The sequence below is a fragment of the Podarcis melisellensis genome, assembly GCF_964234715.1.
Source record: "Podarcis melisellensis genome assembly, chromosome: 2".
In the NCBI taxonomy this organism is placed as follows: Eukaryota; Metazoa; Chordata; class Lepidosauria; order Squamata; family Lacertidae; genus Podarcis; species Podarcis melisellensis.
Window position 1 is genome coordinate 71,055,018 of NC_138529.1, and position 19,901 is coordinate 71,074,918.

General features: G+C 41.6%; 1 protein-coding gene across 4 annotated transcripts in view; it reads right to left on the bottom strand.

The window, feature by feature from the left end:
• CACNA2D2 (calcium voltage-gated channel auxiliary subunit alpha2delta 2) overlaps positions 1-19,901 on the bottom strand; it is a 530,937-nt gene that overhangs the window by 476,115 nt on the left and 34,921 nt on the right. For all 4 annotated transcript variants that reach the window (XM_081900249.1, XM_081900248.1, XM_081900247.1 and 1 more), the window contains one exon: positions 17,611-17,692. In XM_081900249.1, the coding sequence (XP_081756375.1) occupies positions 17,611-17,692 (82 nt within the window). The remainder of the gene's footprint in view (positions 1-17,610; positions 17,693-19,901) is intronic.

The window sequence follows — 19,901 nt, forward strand, 5'->3', positions numbered from 1 at the left end:
CCAACACTTTTCACCTTTACAAAGTACTCATACACTGTCACCATTATTTTACTTCATGAGGCAACTGTGTCCTCCCAATCGAATTGGGGTGAGTGGGTTTGCAGATAGGTAAATGGATGGGTAGGAGTGTATGTATGTGAGAAAGAATATGAGCTTTTCAGCATTCAGGTCAGTTTTTTGTTTTTACATGATATACAAGGAATCATATTAACAACTGAGTATAGTTGATAGTGCCTCTATCTGGAGATGTTGAGCCTGCAAACAAGCCATAGCATGCACACATCACATTTTATCATACTTCTCTCCCTTTTTTGAACCGCCAACCCTCTAATCCAGTAGTTCTCAAACTTTTTTCTCTGGGCCACTCTTTCACAATAAAAATTTGCTTGCACCACGCCAATTTATTATATTATTGATAAGAAATACATTGGAAAACAAAAAGAAACAACTCCTAGCAGTTCTTGATTTCTAACATAGAACACAACTACTTTACAATAAGATCACAGGACAGACAGAAAGTATAAAACAATGCAGCTACATAAGAACATGAATCATTCCCAAAATATAATTATAAATGAGCCTCTTACGCATGTACCTTAAGTACGTATAAAAATCCCATTTATATTAGAGGTCTGATTTGATACACTCATCTCATCAACACAAAGAAGCCTTGCTCTTCTCTGAGCTTTTATATTTGTCAGGGTTGAAAATCCCTGTTTACAACAATATGTTGTGGAGAACTGTAGAAGAATGGAAGTGTGGATACTGTTTCTGGTTGTATATAAAATTATTTTGATACTTTGTCCTTGAATCTTCCCACCCCAGGTGCACTCCTTTCCTGCCACACCAATGTGGCACACCACACCCTTGGAGAACCACCAATCTAATCCAATTTTAAACTGAGAGAGTGTTGAGGGTAGCATAGGGATCTACCAGAGAACCGTCTACTGTAGCCAATAAATGTCCACATCAAAAGGATTAGAGTCAGCCAATCTACCTGAATGTACTTCACCATCCATTTTAAAAAGTTAGTTGCATGGTTGACATCACAAATTCAAACTTGCAGCTTGTAAGCAGTGCAGCAGCAAGTTGGATAAAGCTCATATTGAAATACAAACAGAATGTATCTACAGTAGCAGGTATGAGAATATATATAAAAAATTACTGACAAAGTAATTGCTTTTTGTATAAACGTTCCTTTTTTATTAAATAGTTCTACCCAGGGTGGAAGTCTCTCTTTCAAAAGGAATAAATTTACCGCATGCCAATTTATTCACAGCTTGTAGATTCAGCATAATGAAATCCTCCTAAGTAAATATCTGATAAAAAAAAAAAGAACAAATAGGTAGCACTTGAACTCAGGAGTTGGGTTTTCTTGACACGGTGCTCTAATGCAAAATAGCAGGAACCTCAACAATGCTGGCACATAGAGCTATAGGAAGGGCCCTGCTCCTAGCAAGACCTAGTGGCAAGAGTTACAATACACAGTAGCAGCCCAAGAGACAGAAAAAAGGAGACAGCTTCTAATCTACACTTCAAGTTGCTCCTTTTAGCTAGATTGCTATATCTTTCACTGAGCCAAAAAAGGTGGTTTGCTGCAGGACACCGAAACTTAAGAATATTTCTTTGGAGGAGAGAGATCACCACTCCCCAGTGGTTTAGAACATGTACATCTTCCATATCCACCACCTGCTTTTTAGCTGAATTGCCATAACTATACTATCACTGGAGAATAAGAATGCATTAGTTCTTGGCTACAGCTATCATCCAAAGCAGAGTATCATACTCAGATATGATATCCATTAAAAAAAACAACAAGAGAAAAGGGTTTTGTGCCTTCTGTGTCCAGGGAAAGTTGAGCAGGACGTTTAGAAGGAATAAACATTTACTTTCTCTTGCATACAGCCTAGCACAGGGACGTCAGTTGATGGTTCAAACTCAGTGCATCAAATTTGCCGAATTCACAAAAAAGTTGAGAATTCTGTGCTGAGTACAGAAATTGACATCCTTAGCTTTATTTTTTAAAAAATATTGTCTGTGGCTACAAAAAAACTGTGGGAAATGCACGGTGAGATCTTATTCTTTTCATTTTCAACCTATTCTTCCTCCAAACGGTTCAGAGCAGCATATAAACACACACACACACACACACACACACACACACACAACCACATATCCAGTTTTCTCAACGCCCCTCTGAAGTAAGAAACTGTGACAAGTCCAAGGTCATGCAGTGAGATGTATTGTGGTTAAGGTAGTATTTGAACCTGGGTCTTCCTTGTTCTAGCCTGATACTCTACCCACTCAGAAGATCCTTAGAAGCAAGAGAAGGGATTGAGTAAGATTTATAGCTGTTAGGGGCCAGAACTTCAGTGTCTTTCATATAGCCTTTCTCCAGCAGAAACTATTGGGGGTAGGTATGCTCGTTCTGGGCATGAATACACAGAGCCCTGCTTTCCATCCTTTCTCCTTCTCCTATATTACTGTATTGGCCCGAATATAAGCCACACTCAATTATAAGCCACACCTTTAAAATTGGAGGGGGGGAGTGAAAAAAAGAGAAAAATACCCGAATATAAGCCACTCCACTCCTCACTGCTCCTGGCTGCATACTGAGGGAGGGGGCACTGTGTTTGCCAGCAGCCTTTCCCTTTCCTCACTCTCTCACTTTCCGGCCTTGGGGGAGAGGATAGGGGACTACGCGCAGGGCGGGCACCGCTTTGCCATGCTCCTGGCACTGTTTATCCTGCGCTCCTGGCTGCATACCGTAAGGTGGTGAATATAAGCCGCACTTTAACTTTTCATGGTCGGAATTTGGGGGGGAAGTGAGGCTTATATTCAGGCCAATATGGTACAACACATCCTAATATTTACATCTAAATGTTGGCACCGTTATTCCATCTGTATTAAATGATGCCAAACTGAGGACACCATGCACAAACTACCTGATCTTTCAACTAGCTTACCAACTGTGATGCTGCAGAATGAAAGCTCTTTCAAATACATGAGATGCTTCTGCAGTGCCTAGAGCTATGCCTTTGCTACATTATGAGACATAATTCCGCCCACACTGGCCATCTAACTGACTGGGCTCTAAAAAGCAATGCAGCTCCAGGTGCTCATAAGCCTTATAATCAGCTTGCATTCTGCAAGCATAGACCATTTCTTGCTGCCATTAAAACCCCTTCTCTCCCATTTAGAAGATTGGTAAACTGAAGGGGAAAGCCCCAGATATGCATAACTTTCCCCATATTTATTTACATTTACATTTTAGACTGAACCTTCAAAGTCCTCTTACTCTAACCCCAAGCTTGAAACCCCTACAACCTAATATCCTGCCATCTGTTCCTTGGTTGCCTTGAGCCAGTCAGGCCTTGTATCGTTTTCAGATTTTCTAGAAATGTATTAAAGTACTGCCACAACCTATAAGAAACATGAGTGTAGAGGTTGGGAATCTTGCACCCAAAGCAGTTCACTGACATTGAAACCATCAGCTACATCTACTTTCCATGGAACATCCTGCTCAGACTTGGGGAGAGGATATACCTGCTGTCAATGAGCCTATTGGGGCGATCCCAATATCCATCATGTCAAGTTTGGAAGGAGCCCTAAGACTCTTGTTTGTGCCTTTAAATGGTCTGCAAAACACACTTTACTGAGGGCATGTCTGCCTTACAGTTGTCTAGACTGCCCAGTTTGATGCATCAAAGGACATGCTCCAACCGGGGTGCGGGTCATTTGGTCTTATGCTGCCATCCTCATAAGCAATAATGAGAAGCAGAGGATATATACTGGCTGGAACACCATGTGTATGTGTGGATTGAAGACTATGGATATGTGCATATACTCAGTACTTTTTTCAGGGAGTTCTCAAGGGCATGTAGTAATGGCACCTCTTTTTTTTTTTCAAAAAGTGTGGTACTTTCTGTAACAACTTCATGGTGTGAACCGACACCTATTTTTCTAGGGGGGAAAGCACTGCATACACCCCAAATATTGAATGTTCAAGTAGGTTTCGAGAATGTCAGGAACAGGTTTGGAACATTAGATGAGCAGCCTTTGCCCTTTTCTTACCCAGACCCAACATTTACCTTAGTTTCGCCATATGTAGCATCCCATGGTGTGGGAAAGGTGCTTACTGTGCGAAGAGACCTTGCAATGGGTCTGCTCGAATACCAGGAAAGCAGCAGGAGTCAGGTTAACTTCAACAGTTGTATTTACTGGTGACCAGTGGATCAACACTCAGCATAGAAGCTAGGGCTTGCTCCAAAGACAAGACTGGTTCCCACTGAGCTATGAAGGGAACCACACATAAGGAGGGGAGGGGAGTTTTAATTACAGATCGGGCATGTCACTTAAAGAGACAGGCCACACACACACCACCATAGGCACCACTCTTCATTTTTCCACATTTGCTTGTCTTTCTAGATCTGTCCCTACTCCCACTTTCTCCTTATCTGTGCTACTCTGTCTTTTTGCTTGAGCATGAGCATGTGGTATTACTGCCATTTAAGCTGCATAATGATAATGTCAGACTTGAATGCAGCACTCTGGAAACATGCAAACCAAACAAATGATCACAGCCAGTCAAAAGGCTTCTGGCACATGTCACAGCATCAGCCACCTATTGGCCAGGAATCAATAGTTTGCAAACTGTTGGCTTTACAAGATGGGCAAGGCTTGTGGGGACAAAAACATCCACTTTTCATCAGCTTCAGTGGCAAATGTGTTCAAATTTTTGAGATATTCCCTCCAACAGGGAACCCTACAAAGTGGCATGTTGTTATGCTGCATGCCACCCACTCTTTAAATAAGCAAACAGTGAGAAACATATGCATCAGGCTTCACACATGCATAACGGGTGCCAATGACAGGGGAAATTGAGAGGATACTGTATCAGTTTTGTTTGCATTAATATCTAACAATGTTGAGGTAGCCCATCAGTCTGCTGGGTAATATTTATCCTGCACTTGGGCTCGTGGGAGCGCCTGTGTGCATTTGCAGTGACTGTTGCCACAGAGATCAAGACTTCATAGCGCCTCTAATTAATTACTTAAATAGTTCTCCCCCCCAATATCTGTGACACAGAGCTATCAGCATCTATTGCTCCCCTTCACTTAGTGCCTCTAACGTTCCTTGCTCTACCTGAATAACCTAACAAGGCCAGAATCTTTCAAAGTATTTCCCTCCACACACACACATTCACAGATGTTGCTGTTAAGAACTAATTTGCATGGCTAATACCATCAAAACCAAGACAAATAACATTCATCGTCCATTTTCCCCATATCAAGATTAGCAATACCATTCATCTGCTTCAAAATGAAAAGCATGCAACATGTGAGGAATGGAGGGGAGAATTTGCTTCCTCAAAGTCCATTATGTGTCTCCACTTTGACATTCATAGTTTTCTGAGTTTCCCTAATTACAGTTTGCAAACCATCTTTTCTAGAATTCAGTAACACACCTCACCCCCACCCCTGCTATCAAAGATTGCCTACATATAGGTTTATATTCTATTTGCCTTGTAATTGTGTTCTGATTTTTTAAAAAAAATTAGTTAGCCTGCATTAAGCTGATAAGAGATCACAAAATAATTAAGGTTGCAATCCTACAAACACTTCTTTAGGAAGTAAATCCTATTGAAATCAATAGAATGAACTTCTGAGTAAACATAATCAGGATGAAGCTGTTAACCTGGTATGGAAGGGAACAAAATTAAACTAACTTTAGTGATGATGGTAGTGGAGGTAGAGGTTACATGTCTCCACACGCAGAGAATATATCAATAGCCTTGTGCATTGATTCAAATTGCCATGTAGGTTATATACACATGGCAAGCAGAAGCCACATTTTCTTCCCTCTGTGTGGCCTTGCAGAAACCATAAAATAAAATAAAAATCACAATGCAACTCTTTCACATTCAAATGTCATATTTTGTAATGGTATTTCTTTTTGGCTGTTAGTTACCAAGAGGTATGCTTTCACAAGTTCATATTAACTTGCTTGTGGTTAAGTAGCTTCCTAAAAGACATGCTTGCCTAATGTCTAGGCTTCACTCCACCTATAAAGAGGGGGGAAATAACTTTCTTTCAACTTGCAACTGTACCAAATACAGTACAATGAACTCAAATTTAGTACTTCAGTGGCTTCCAAATTTGCCAAGGAACTGATAACAAACAATATTATACAATGTGCATAAGTGTGGACATAGAAGCCTATGCTTAAATGCCAGCACAGCAGTGGACACACGCTCGACAGCGTTGGGCATGTTACCATATCTTAGTCTCAACAAGATTCACAGCTTAATGGGCCCTTTGCTCTCCCTCCTTGTAGCACTATGTAGTCTGGATTGCACTGCAGGCCTGCCCACTCATGAGGTGGTGTTAAGCAGCTACCTCAGGCAGTCAATGAGGTAGTTTCCCTGTGGGCGCCCTGCTGCCTTCAGTGCCAATTTCTGGCAAGATCTCATGAGATCTTGTCAAAATCTCATGAGGTTAATCAGCACACAGCAGTGCCAATGGAGGCGGGAGTGGCAGGGTGGGTTGCATGGCAGAGCAAGGTGGCACTTCTGACTTTGCATCAAGTGGTGGAACGGAATGCACCGCTCCTACTGGATTGCATAAATTAATATTGGCAAATGAGTCTTGGAAACCGATAGATAGCTGAATGATCTTGGCTGTTATGCCTTTCCAGCTCTTATGTTTCTACCACAACAGTCCCCAATCAAGATATAGTTGAGTGCTATGCAACATGTGCCACCCAAGACTGTGACTGGGGATGTATACACTCATTTGTATTGCACTATGGATGGAGAGGAGCACATTCAGCCACACCACGTTATCCCAACATTAGATGCCTCATATATGAATGTACAGCACAAGAAAAATGATTATCTGGGTGTACAGTTGCATCCATTCTGCACATATGATTTTGGATCCAATAAGGGAATCCCCACTTGGAAGCTGCCTTCCCATGTCTCTCCCTCCCTCCCAAATCAGAAGTATACAGTTCTATCTTACTAGAATTTGGGGAGAAGAACAAGGTACGAAACTGTGAAGCACACTGCAAATTACAAACACTGTACAAATGATTTATAATGGTAATAAGGTTATTTGCTGCCTTGTTTGAAGCCACATTTCAAAATGGATATGAAATTGAAACACAGCTTGAGCTCTGATAAGTGCGCTTACAAAAAACGTTACTATGACATTAAGAAAATCAGGAAGCTAGAGGACCCTTTTGCCTTCTGCCACACATCGAAAGAGGCTTTTCTCTATATATGGACCAACACTCTGACCTGGCTAAAATTTGAGTGGCCAAATGTAAATGAGATCTTGCACATTTGCAAGACTGTCTCTTTTACACAACAATTAAAAGTGCAGCAGAATTACTGTTTTCTTCAGCATAGGCTGCCCTAGTATCTATAATGACCTTACTAGACCTACCTAGCAGAAAGTCTGTAAGAACTGATGATGACAAGGGATCAAGCTCCTCTTTCTTCTCCAGCCGATGCCTCCATGCTATCCCTAGCACTGTAGCTGCTGTCTGGCGGAGCAGAGGACTTTGTTCCCTGGGCCCATTATTCCTTAATCTGCCATGGCCACCTAATTTACTTCTCAAATGAAAATGAGGCCCTCTTAAAAAATCACTGTCTAAAAAGTCACTGTCCATGACTACTCAGAAATAATCTCCATTTAGCCCAATCAGAGTTAGGGCTTTTCCACACTTACCTTCCCTCTGCACTTTCCAGGCACAGTTTGCACTTTAAATGTATTTGTGGGATGGGGGGTTATTGGTTTGTTTTTGTTCTTGTTTTTATTATGTATTTTGTGCTTTTAGTCCTGTATTTTTATATTGTGAAGTGACCTGAGATCTACAGATGATGAGCGGTATACTAAATAAATAAACAAATAAGCAGATAAATAAATATAACTCTGTGTCTAAGTGTCCTTTTCTTTTCTTTTTTGCTCCAGAGCTATGCCCGCAGAGCCCACTCTCTAAAGCTCAATCAGAACAAAAGGCAATCTGCAGAAAACCCAAATTGCCCTTTGTTGTGTTTCAGCTTTAAAGAGTGGGTTTTCAAGGAGAAAGCTCTGGGGGGGTGGGGAGAGGGCTCAGACATGGAGCTTTAAAGCGTGGAGCTTTGTCTGGAAAGAGAGGAGCAAAAGGTAATTGTGGGTAAGCCCATACTCAATGTTAAGCAAGTACAAGACTGCAGTCTTAAGACAGTTAGTGATCAGTGCAGGTGGAGAATGGCCAGTTGCCCTAATAAACCTTTGCACTTTCTGTCAAAGTGGCAGCATTTCCTCTCTATACCATTAGAAATCAATTGCTACATACTTCAGCTCAAGTCAACTAACAGCTGGCCAGTTTTATTTTTGTAGAAAAGTAGGTGCTGGGACTTACAATGAACGCCTCCCTTGTTCTCTAATAATGCCAATGGCATCCACCTGAGAGGTGTCAGAACTGAGCTCTGGAGAGTTTCTGCTGGGGGAAAAAAGCTCTGCAGCTAGCCTATATTTTCTGAGAGAACAGAAGAGTAAGTATCTCCCATTTTGAGAACAGGTTCCTTACACCTGGAAAAAGAGGAAACCTACCAAGGGGAGTAAAGACAAATTTCCTACCAAGTAGAATTCTGGCATTGGGGAGGAAAATAGAGATACTGTAGCCATGCTAGAATTTTAAAATTCTTATTCATTCTGATTCTTGCCAGTGATAAAGCTACATTTTTAGTTATCAATATTGCTCATAGGAATTTGCATCCCAAGCTACATCAGCTCCCATGCTGTGCTCAAAGGAAAAGAACCATATGGAGAGAATAATAAGACAATTAAATATCCATTAAATAATAATATATCTGTGTTTTTAAGGAGGCAAGCTTTGCTAATGATACAGTATGCATCCATTGGGTTTTCATGGAACTGGAGTACAAGTGGGAGTTATCCTTTGTTTTTAAGAGTAAAAACAAAATGCAGGAAAAATGCATCTCCCAATATGAATCTTGCCACAAGAAGAGCCATCACATCCTGCAGAGTTAGCCTTTACCATGAAGTGATGTGGACTAGCTGCTTCAGAAGTACCACTTTTCATTTCTGGCTGGCTTAAAATGAGCTTCAGGTGTACGTGAGAGTGCAAGTGAGATAAACCTTTTGCTTCTGGTGAAAAGCTGGATTGGAAATGAACTTCTTGAAATGGAATTTTTTAAAAAATAATGCTTTTTATTATTGCTGTTTATTGTCACCACCATTACCACCTGCTCTTACCCCTAAGTCCCTGGGGCAGGATGTTGGCTATGGGAACTGGGTTAAAATCCCCACTCAGCCATGAAGTTCAGTGGGTCATAATGAGTTAGTTGCTGATCTCTAAAAGCCTAGCCAAGATCACAGAGTTGTAAAGATTTTTATTTTAAATGTGATAACCCACATATGTCATACTAAGCACATTGGAAGAATGTCTGGATACAGATGTATCTGTTAATACTGCTACTAACAATAACCAATGCTATACCATATCCAGATATGTTTGCTGCTGAACTGCTGTTGTTCCTTTCTGTTGGCAAATATCAAATGCAATATCTCAGGATGTGCATTCCTGACTGGAAAGAATTTCATAAGGGACACAAACACCACACAGCGAACCTCACCATGCAGATATTCTTTATTTATTATGCATACACATTAGCCTCATTATGCAAACGACCTAAACAGTGGAGCATATGCTCTCCTGACATTTCCTAGGATGGATGGCAAGTGGAAGGAAAGGACAAAGAGGAAAAGGTGAGAATCCTCCACAGCTTATTTTGTAGAGTGTTACAACAAGAGCCCCCCATGTTTCTAATCAAGCCACTGAAAAAAGGGAACAATTAGGATCTTCCACTCAGAAACAGACTGGACAAAAATTCAGGAGGGAAATGGACTGGATCACATATACTGGCATCAAAACCACCCTCGTATGTCAAGCCTACAGAAGCAACAACAGGTTACCCACTGTTGGTTAGGAGGACTTGCCTGATATAGAAGAAGAAAATCTAAGATTAAGTTACAACTCCAGGGCTGGGATGGGGAAGGGAGAGTTTCGCGACAGTGATCTGGATTTGCTGTTCACCTTTTTGGGACCATGTCACCTTTATGTTGAGTTGACATCAACCTATATCTTCTTCTTGTACCTCCTGGTAACACTTAAGTTAAAGCAGGTGTGTGACATGTTGTAACTGTGCCATTAAAATGGACCAGGAAAATTCTGAACAGAAGACTCAGATCAACACTATAAAAGAATCAATGAAAACATATGGAAAAGCCTATTTTCCTATACTATACCACTTTCTGCTACGGGCAAGAGCTTGTATTGTATGTCTGAATGTTTCTGCTGGGGGGGGGCAAATCTGCACACAGAAAACTAATATATTATGGAAGTGGGTCTGACCTAGTGCCCCCCCAACATGTTAGATTTCCATGTTCAGTTTTCCATGAGGTCAAATTCAACCAAACCCACCCAACCCCGCTGTACACTTGTGGACAATAGTTGCTCTGCAACTCTGTCGCCTATATTAATTGGTCAACAGAGGTGACTCGGGAAGAGTTCACAAGACACCATTGCAGTGTTTCTTTCAAATCTATGAAGACTTGGGAGCTATTTTTGCAGGTGGCTCAGTCAGTCAGGTGGCTGGGAGTGAGGGTGATCAGTGTTTGGTGCAGCACTGATTGTATAAGAACACACAAGAGAAAGGACAAGGGCAAAGACTGTCACTCAATCTGCATAAATCAAACGCCCAGCACCCCCTCCACTAGCGTATTCAAAGCTCCACTGTATACATAGGAAGAGCAAAATTTTCGCCAGCTCTTAATACCCCTTAGAATCTCTTGCTCCGAGATTCAGGGTCACAAGTAAAGCAATGCCTAGCTCCAGATAAAGTCTCCTGCTACACAAATCTCACAGTTATTACCCTGAATTATCATCCCTGAAAAACTGGGTGTCTGTCTTCAGCTTCAAAAGCAGCTTTATCATGTGAAAAAATATGTTCCTTCTTTTTTTATCAATATCCTTACAGGAGCTCTAGTGACATTGGGCTGATGCACTTGACTTTCAGCTCTGCCGAGCCAAGTTTTAATCTTCATGCAGTGACAAAATGTAAACTGTCCAGAATCCATCACCCATTTTACCACAGGTTTCACCTCCCTAATTTAAAGTTACACTTCGAGAAATGTTCAGAAAGATGAGAATGCAAAGAATGTAGGGGAGGGTGGTTAGACAAACTGAGGTGGATTTGAATGGCAGATTACTGTGTTTTGCCAGGGCTTGAGCCCACAGTAGTCTGTGTACTTAGAACACCAAGTATGTGGGCAAGGGAGATTCAGCATGTGCACCGCATGCAGCTCTGGCAAAGGGAGGAAACTGCTGGGATGATCACACCAGGAAAGAAGCTGCTCAACCGCAATAGGCCAGATCAGATCAGAGGATATTGCCTGACCCCTATAAAACCAGCAAGGGGATTCTGCTTCTAGCTAGCTTCTGTCTATGGTTACCTTCCCCCACTCCCTTCTGACAGGAACAGATTCTGACGGAATCAGGTCAGTACTGTAGCCCCAAACTGAAAAGCCAAGAATCACCCTAAACTTCAGGTTCTGTATGACTCCATAGAACACAGGGCTGACATTGCTAAGTGGCTTGGACAGACAATATCACTTTGGCCAGCCCGGCTTGTAATTCCCTTCCATCTTCCGAACAGGCGGTGTGGTTGATCATTGGCCAAGTTCAGATGCATGTACCCTGCAGGAATCCAATGTGGTTTCTGACCACATCCTGTTCATCCATCCAAATGTGCATTATGCAAATGTGCCCTTAAACAAAGGGAAAGTAGGCAAGACTGTAGCACATCGGCAAGATATCTGAGATTAAAACAGCAGATGGAGCTGTAGGTCAAGACAGTGCCAGGGAAGCATACACATGATTGCTGAACCCCTGGCCAATGCTTTTAGTCCTTCTTCACTTTCATAGGCAACAAAATTAATAAAGAGCAGAACTACGTGGCAAGTAGACATGCCAGACTGTCAGCATGAGGTAATTAGCCAAGGAACAGAAACCACAATAGAGAATAAAAGTACTGATGCAGTGAATGCTTGTGAAAAGCCACTTAAGAAAAATGAAATGTCAAGTCAGTTAGAGAGGCACTCCAAACCAGCTCTGTCCAATCTCTTGCATTTGCCACAGAAGCCTCCCGGGAAAGGGTAGAAGTGCATGGCTCTACAGCATAAAAACCTTGTTTTTAAAAGAAGAGAAGGGAGCCTCTCTTTGGAAGAGCTTGAGCAGTCCTGGCTAGCGGCTGTTTTTTCCTGCCCTCTCCATGCGATTTTCTTTGAGTCGCAGTGACACCTGTTGAGGAGGATCAAATGCTGCTCAGCTGCAGGCTAGTCGGCTGTTGAGCACTGCCAACAAGCTGTGCACCACTCCCAACCAATGGCACAAGCTTTCAGGCCATCTGGACCTTTTAATGGACTGGGTGTTTTCCTCTTCAAAATGTATGAGAATGTGCCAATACTGTCCATTACTCAGCATACCATCATTGGATGATAAGGACATGGGGCCAAGCCAAATAGCAGCATTGTTTATGCCCCTAGTATTGAAAATGACAGGGAGGGGGGGGGTGGAGGAAATAAAGACAAGAGATCAGGTCTGTTAAATTCAGCAGAGGACTGTCAGATACACACATTACACTGAACTGTTGGCATGGACAAAGAGGAAACTCTTTGCAGTTGCTACACCTTTTTTTTCTTAATGTCTCCCTGTAAACCACCTTCTGGCAGACTCTTACTTACATAGAATGGTCATTATTACATAGAGATCTTACATAGTGATCAGTGGATACACACAACCAAGCCCACTATGGAGATAATTAGGAAAAGCTGGATAATTTTTCCAAATCTCTGGAGCTCACTTGGAAAAATAAATCTGTCTATCTAATTGGGTCCAGAGTTGATTGGACCTACAGTGTTTGGCATCCCTCTCTACTTCCAGCTGAGGAAACTAGGGTAAAATGGGTGGCATTAAAGGCACATACTTGTGGTGTGGCTGGGGTGTGTGTGTGTGTAATATGACATTAATCCAGTTGGATCATAGGGTTTCAGAGGAATCTGGATCCAATCCCAGTTGTCTCCAGGAGCAGGAAGGCAAACATCAGAAATCTACTATTCCCAAACCTCTTTTTAAGGATTCAATCCCATCCCTAGTCTGATATTAAACCCTTGAGCATATCCTTTGGCTGACTGTGAAAAGCAAGGTAAGATGCAATAAAGAATAAAAGAGCCATTTTCCATCCCATTTTGATTACTCCATTTTCAATTACTGTTTCAATGGCTGCTAAGAAACACTCCAATTGATTTGAAAAGGCAGGTAAAGAATGGCCCCTGGGGCTGCCGTATAGGAATTTGAGTTTAGTAGGATGGGTTAAATTTCTTGTTCCTTCACTGATCAGCTCCCTACTTGATCAGTCCTTTTATGCCTCAATTCTCTGTTTGTACATAATTGGAATTAATGACTGTGAGCTGTTCTACAGTACTAATTAAAGACAGACAGAATCTCCTTCTTTTTTTATATAAAAAAGGTCCAAACAGGGTAAGGTTTATACATAACATATAATTTTTGTTTGCAACAAGAAAGACATGTTTAGTTTTCCATCAACACATTTGTTAGCATCAGAGCCATGCTGAAGTCCACAACAGCAGATGGTTGGTTGCAACAACTACAGATTATTGTTGCCACAATTGAAGATGGTTAACATGACACAATATAATGTGGCTCTTGTGTTATCAAGTTCAAGAGACAGTACTATAAGATTTAGTTGCATCAATGTGTAGGAGCTTAGGAAATACTAGCAATATATCTGTAATGTGAATTGGTGGGGGGGGGGTTGTTGCTATTAGTATTAGTCCTATTTTTAATTTGATAAATTCCCCTTATCTTTTGTTAAAATTTGCATATAAAATTTAGATATACATGCACCCACGCACCAGCAAAACACTATATTGAACCTTACTGTCGTGCCATATTACAAATATTTATGATATATTATCAGAAGTACTTTGCAAAAAGATTCTTCATCTAAGTCAGCCTCTAGATTCTTAACTCATTATACAAATCTGGAATCTTCTCAAATGCCTCCAGGTATTCTACAACTTTCATGAAGAACCTGTTTCTTAAAATTGTTTCTATAACTATAGAACTGACTACCAAAGATACCATAAGACAATATCAGAACATCTTTCAATGGTAGTAAACCAAAATGCTCATCCAATCCAGAAAATGGCTTATAGTAATCAAGAATGGTTTAAGAGCACAAGAAGAAACCTGCTGGATAAGGCCAGCATCCTATTCTCACAGTAGCCAACCAGATGCCTTTGAGAAACCTGCAAACAAGACTTGAGTGCAGCAGTTCTCTCCCACATTGAACTCAGGAAGACTTGTTCCTGAATAAGCATGCAGAACTTTGAAGTGTTAAGGCCCCTCCAAAAATTCAGGTTCACAAAAACACTGAATGAAGCTCACAAATACATGGAACGCTTCTTATCTCTCTCTTTATCACTAATTCACTTTCCTCTCTCTCCAGGCAGTGTGCCTTCACGACTTCAACAAGATCTTCCCTCACATCTCTGATTCCTCATTGTTTTTTTAGTTGGTCAGCTGATTCTGTGCATATCCCCATCAATGTCCAACACATGTCCTACAGGAGCAGGCTAATAATAATAATAATAATAAATTATTTATACCCCGCCCATCTGGCTGGGATTCCCCAGCCTCTCTGGGTGGCTTCCAAAATTCAACTGTTCCATCCTCTGACAGTAGGCTTTTATGCCTGCAAATTTTAGCTAATTCTGCCAACAAATAGAAAAGTTATACCCATTATTTATTTCCCCAGTATAATCAATGGGGAGTCCTTCAGAAATCTGAAGCAAAACCAAAGCAAACAAGGTGTTGTCTGAATTAATCCAAAGTGAAGTGGCCCCCTACATGAAACAGGCTCCAAAGCCATTTCTTTTTCTGTGCACACACCCTAAGTTATATGGACAATTTGATTAGTAAACAATCCCTCATGTCAATTCAGCTTGGTCCCTTCTTTGTTACGTTGGAGTTCATGGGATCTGGTGGTTTCCTTTAAGCTATTTTAACAAGGCAAACAGTAGCAATACCCTTATAGGTTTAGCCACATGAGGTTGCTCTGCCATTGCCAATTTGGCAGTTTTGTGTCAAACTGAAAGTCTGAGAGCAACTCTTCCCCATGGAAGTGTATGCTGCTACCACATGGGGGAGGGGAGGGTTGATACCCATCTAAGTCACACACACAGTAGACCTATTGAAATTTATTTTAATGGATCAGCTCTAAGTAAAACTAACACTGGCTATCTCCCAAGCAGACATGCTTTGAAGCATCCTTTGTTACTGAATATAGTGTATGCATGTCCAAACTACCTCACCTTATCACACAAAGAAGAAGGTTAGAATTATTACAATCTTATTAGTAAGAATCCTATGTACATCTTCACTGAGGTGGACACTGATGCTCTCGTTTGCCAATACCTGTTGAGTTTTGCTTCATTTATCTTGATATTTCAAAATCTATTGGTCAAGGATCACTGGCATTTGTCAGTGAATTGCACCCTTCACAGTACAGATACTTCACAGGCCTTTAACAGATATGCTCCCTATGAAATTGGATATACCTTTCTCAGAACCAGTTACATCTGGTCCATATTTCTTGACATAATCAGAATCTCACTTGCTTTGTCGAAAGTGAAAATAAATAGATGGTCAATAAGATTGGCAGAAAAAATGCCTTTTTATGATTCCTGAAAACAGGAATAGCTCGGTTGTAGTAAGCAACACCCCTTGTTTCTGGAAACAAGGAAAGTGTTAAAAATAATGTTTTTAATATGCCAGCTGTCAGAGAAAATACCAGCACCATTACATTTTCTGACACTATATTCTTGACAATAAATTTCATGCCTCATGTGGCAAAGCATTTATGAGATTTCAGTCAATAACCAATGTGCAGGTCCATATCCTCACCCAGAAAAGAGGGAGAAATTAAGAAGCAAAAACTAAAAATAATAATATTATAATTTTTATTTACTAACATGTCACTGCTTATAGTTAGACCTGAATTAAAAGGGAAAAGAAGCAGCTCTGCCTCTCAAACTGTACATTTTCTTTCTTTCTCTCTCTCTCTCTCTCTCTCTCTCTCTCTCTCTGTGTGTGTGTGTGTGTGTGTTTGTGTGTGTGTGTCTCACATACAAAAGCTATGAGAAACAAAAACTGAATTTAGAACTTGCAGATGATGGTGTGTGACAGATCTGTAGGTCTGAGACTTTTATCTCCTCTGACATGCTTAGTTCTATTTTTAATCACCAAGACACAGAAGACTGAGTCACAAAATTAAGGAAGGACAGAGCCCCAGAGCACCCAAGCAGGTATCATGGCTCTGACTGTGCTAAGCGTCATTCAGATGCACAAGGAAAGAGATTCCTATTAGGGCTTTGCTTAGGAGCTATTATTAGTATTCAGATTTCTGTTTGTCTCAACTTGTATTTGTATTAGCAATTCTCTAAGCAGAGCATCAGGACCAAGAACAGGAAAACAACACTGCCGCTCACCCTGTCAGATTTGCTAAACGCGGCCCTCATCTTGGCTGAATGTCAGTCTATCAAGTTCAACATTTAGCTGAGGCAATCATGGTTTCAGATTCTGGCTTGTTTTCACAAACCATAGTATAATTCTCCAAGTTCAGACATCATGAGGGATGGCAGTTAAGTTTAAAATACTGCAATTACCCCAAGAACTGCCTCTCCCTATGATTGACCCAGACGCTATGATCATGAGAGGTTCAGAGGGTGATAACAGAGGGATAAGCTTCTTCTTTTTTGCAGTGGCTCCTCATTTGTAGAATGCTCTCCCCAGAGAGGCTCACCTGACGCCTTTGTTACATACCTTTAGGTGACAGGCAAAAACATTCCTCTTCTCCCAGGCCTTTTAAATGAGGCGGGGGGAGATTATTGTTTTAGTTTATTACTATGTTATGTGCTTTGAGTTTATATATGTTATGTGCTTTGTGTTTATGTATGTTAGGTACTTTGTGTTTTTATATTGTAACCCTTCCTGTGATCCTCAGGTGATAAATAAAAATAAATTAGAAACAATAATAACAAATTCATAAGCTTTTACTTTCACTCTCCTCCTTGCAAGTGTAAAAGAGGAGAGGAGAAGGAGCCAAAGGTTCAATAATGTAACAGGATCCCATGTTCCTCCATTGCATCTGAAGTGTATCACTGGGTGACGTTGGAGTGGGCAAGAGGCTGCTGTCAGTGACTATATATATTAGAACAGTGATGATGATGTCAAGCATATGTGATTGAAGTGTCTTAATCGCTTACAGATTAAAAGCAAGCACTGTGAGGTGTGCCCTGGTTGCAAGAGGAAGTCAAACACAGCATTACCCCAAGACTGTGGTGCTATATGAACATGAGAACCCAGACACCAATGAATGTCCATTATTTCTCTGGATGTAACCAGCTTTATCCAGAAATATTGTCACAAAGAAAGGAAAGAGAAGGCAAAACTTACCCGTTTCAGCTGATCAACACCACCAAATATCCTCATCACGCCATCAATCTCTTGCTCCAGTCTTCTGGCCCAATACTGCATTCTACAAGACAGGGGGAAAGAGGGCACACTGAGTCATTTAAAGATATACAGAAAGGGAGATGGTTACAAATCAGCGCCCAGGGCTTAACTTGTACACTTGCCTCCTGACATTCCAGCTGTGGGCAGAATACCAAGCATGCCTGACCTCCAAGATAAGGATGATAAGCTTAGAATGATAAAGCTTATCAGATGACCAGCTTCCAAAATTGTAAATGTACACACAGAGAACAAAAAATAAAGTCAGCATAAAAGCTGCAATGGGACGCAGGTGGCGCTGTGGGTTAAAGCCTCAGCGCCTAGGACTTGCTGATTGAAAGGTCGGCGGTTCGAATCCCTGCGGCGGGGTGCGCTCCCGCTGCTCGGTCCCAGCGCCTGCCAACCTAGCAGTTCGAAAGCACCTCCGGGTGCAAGTAGATAAATAGGGACCGCTTACTAGCGGGAAGGTAAACGGCGTTTCCGTGTGCGGCTCTGGCTCGCCAGAGCAGCGATGTCACGCTGGCCACGTGACCCGGAAGTGTCTTCGGACAGCGCTGGCCCCTGGCCTCTTAAGTGAGATGGGCGCACAACCCCAGAGTCTGTCAAGACTGGCCCGTACGGGCAGGGGTACCTTTACCTTTACCTTTTAAAAGCTGCAAGCTGCCTTTCTTCTCTGGTAACAAAAATGTAACACCGATTAGGAGGGGCAAGCTGGTCCAGGTCCTCATAATAACACCTTGTCTTCTATGCCCAACACTCCCAATATCCTTCCTTCAAATAGCAAACTAAGTTGGATAATGGCCTATCAGTTCATAAGCAAGCAGAGCCACACAAAAAAATTAAGATATCCATGTGTGCAACAACACATATGCCAGACTCTCCAAGGGTCCCTATTTTCCATGGATGTCCCTGATTTAGAGAAGCCATCCCGGTTTCTGATTTCATCCCGGAATGTCCTGCTTTTCATTAGGATGTCCCTATTTTCATTAGAGAAATGTTGTAGGGTATGGAGTTATGCAATCCCCGAGCTGTCTAAAGGAAATCCTATATAGAGAAGCTTTTTTATATATTTAATGTTTAATGATATTTTTATATACGTTGGAAGCTACCCAGAGTGCTGGGGCAACTCAGTAAGATGTGTGGGGTATAAATAGTAAAATTATCATTATGGAATGGGACGTCCCTATTTTCATCAGAGAAATGTTGGAGGGTATGATATGCTTCTGAATTATAAGAAAGAAATTTTAAAGCCTCAAACTGTATGACAGGAACTTGTGAGCTTGCAGAGTGATGAAGGCAGCTGAGCCATTGGCAGAGGGAGGGAGGTTGGACATAAGAACCCAAAAGTTAGGCCAACTGTGCGAGTCTATCAAGTCTATGATTGAGAGCAGTCTAATCACTAAATGTTTGTGTGTCAGTTGTGGGGCAGGGGAGAAAGAAAACAGAGGACAGGAAAAGAAAAGTTGCTGGTTGGCCTTGACCTATAAAAGAATTTTTGGGAGGCAGGTAGTGCTGTGGTCTGCACCACTGAGCCTCTTGGGCTTGCTGGTGGGAAGGTTTGAGGTTCAAATCCCCGCAACGGAGTGAGCACCCATTGCTCTGTCCCAGCTTCTCCCAATCTAGCAGTTCGAAAGCATACCAGTGCAAGTAGATAAATAGGTACCACTGTGGCAGGAAGGTAAACAGCATTTCCGTGCTCTCTGGCTTCTGTCATGGTGTTCCGTTGTGCCAGAAGCAGTTTAGTCATGCTGGCCACATGACCCGGAAAGGTTTCTGTGGACAAACACCGGCTCCCTCAGCCTGAAGTGAGATGAGCGCTGCACCCCATAGTCACCTTTCACTGGACTTAACCATCCAGGGGTCCTTTACCTTTACCTTTCACCTTTTATAAAAGAATCTTTATTAAATGTCTTCCCCTTTCCCATTCTGCAGACCTGAGTATTCTGTGCTCAGTCCTTTTATTGCTATAAAAATGGTCCAGTTTGGCTAGCAGTGATCTAGAACTATACCACACAGGAAGAAAGTCTTGAAGGGCAAGGAGAAGTGTTTGATATCCCTTCTACACCCCTCTGGAGATGTCTGAGCCATTAAGAAGAGTACTGTTCTTAGTGAATGTGGATACCACAACATGCCATATATAGTTGCACATAATTAATTCAGACTTAGGTTTAGTCCACTGGGACTTGCCATAAAAGGTTGTATTTATCTTAGATTTGTCAAGGGTTTTTTTTGTT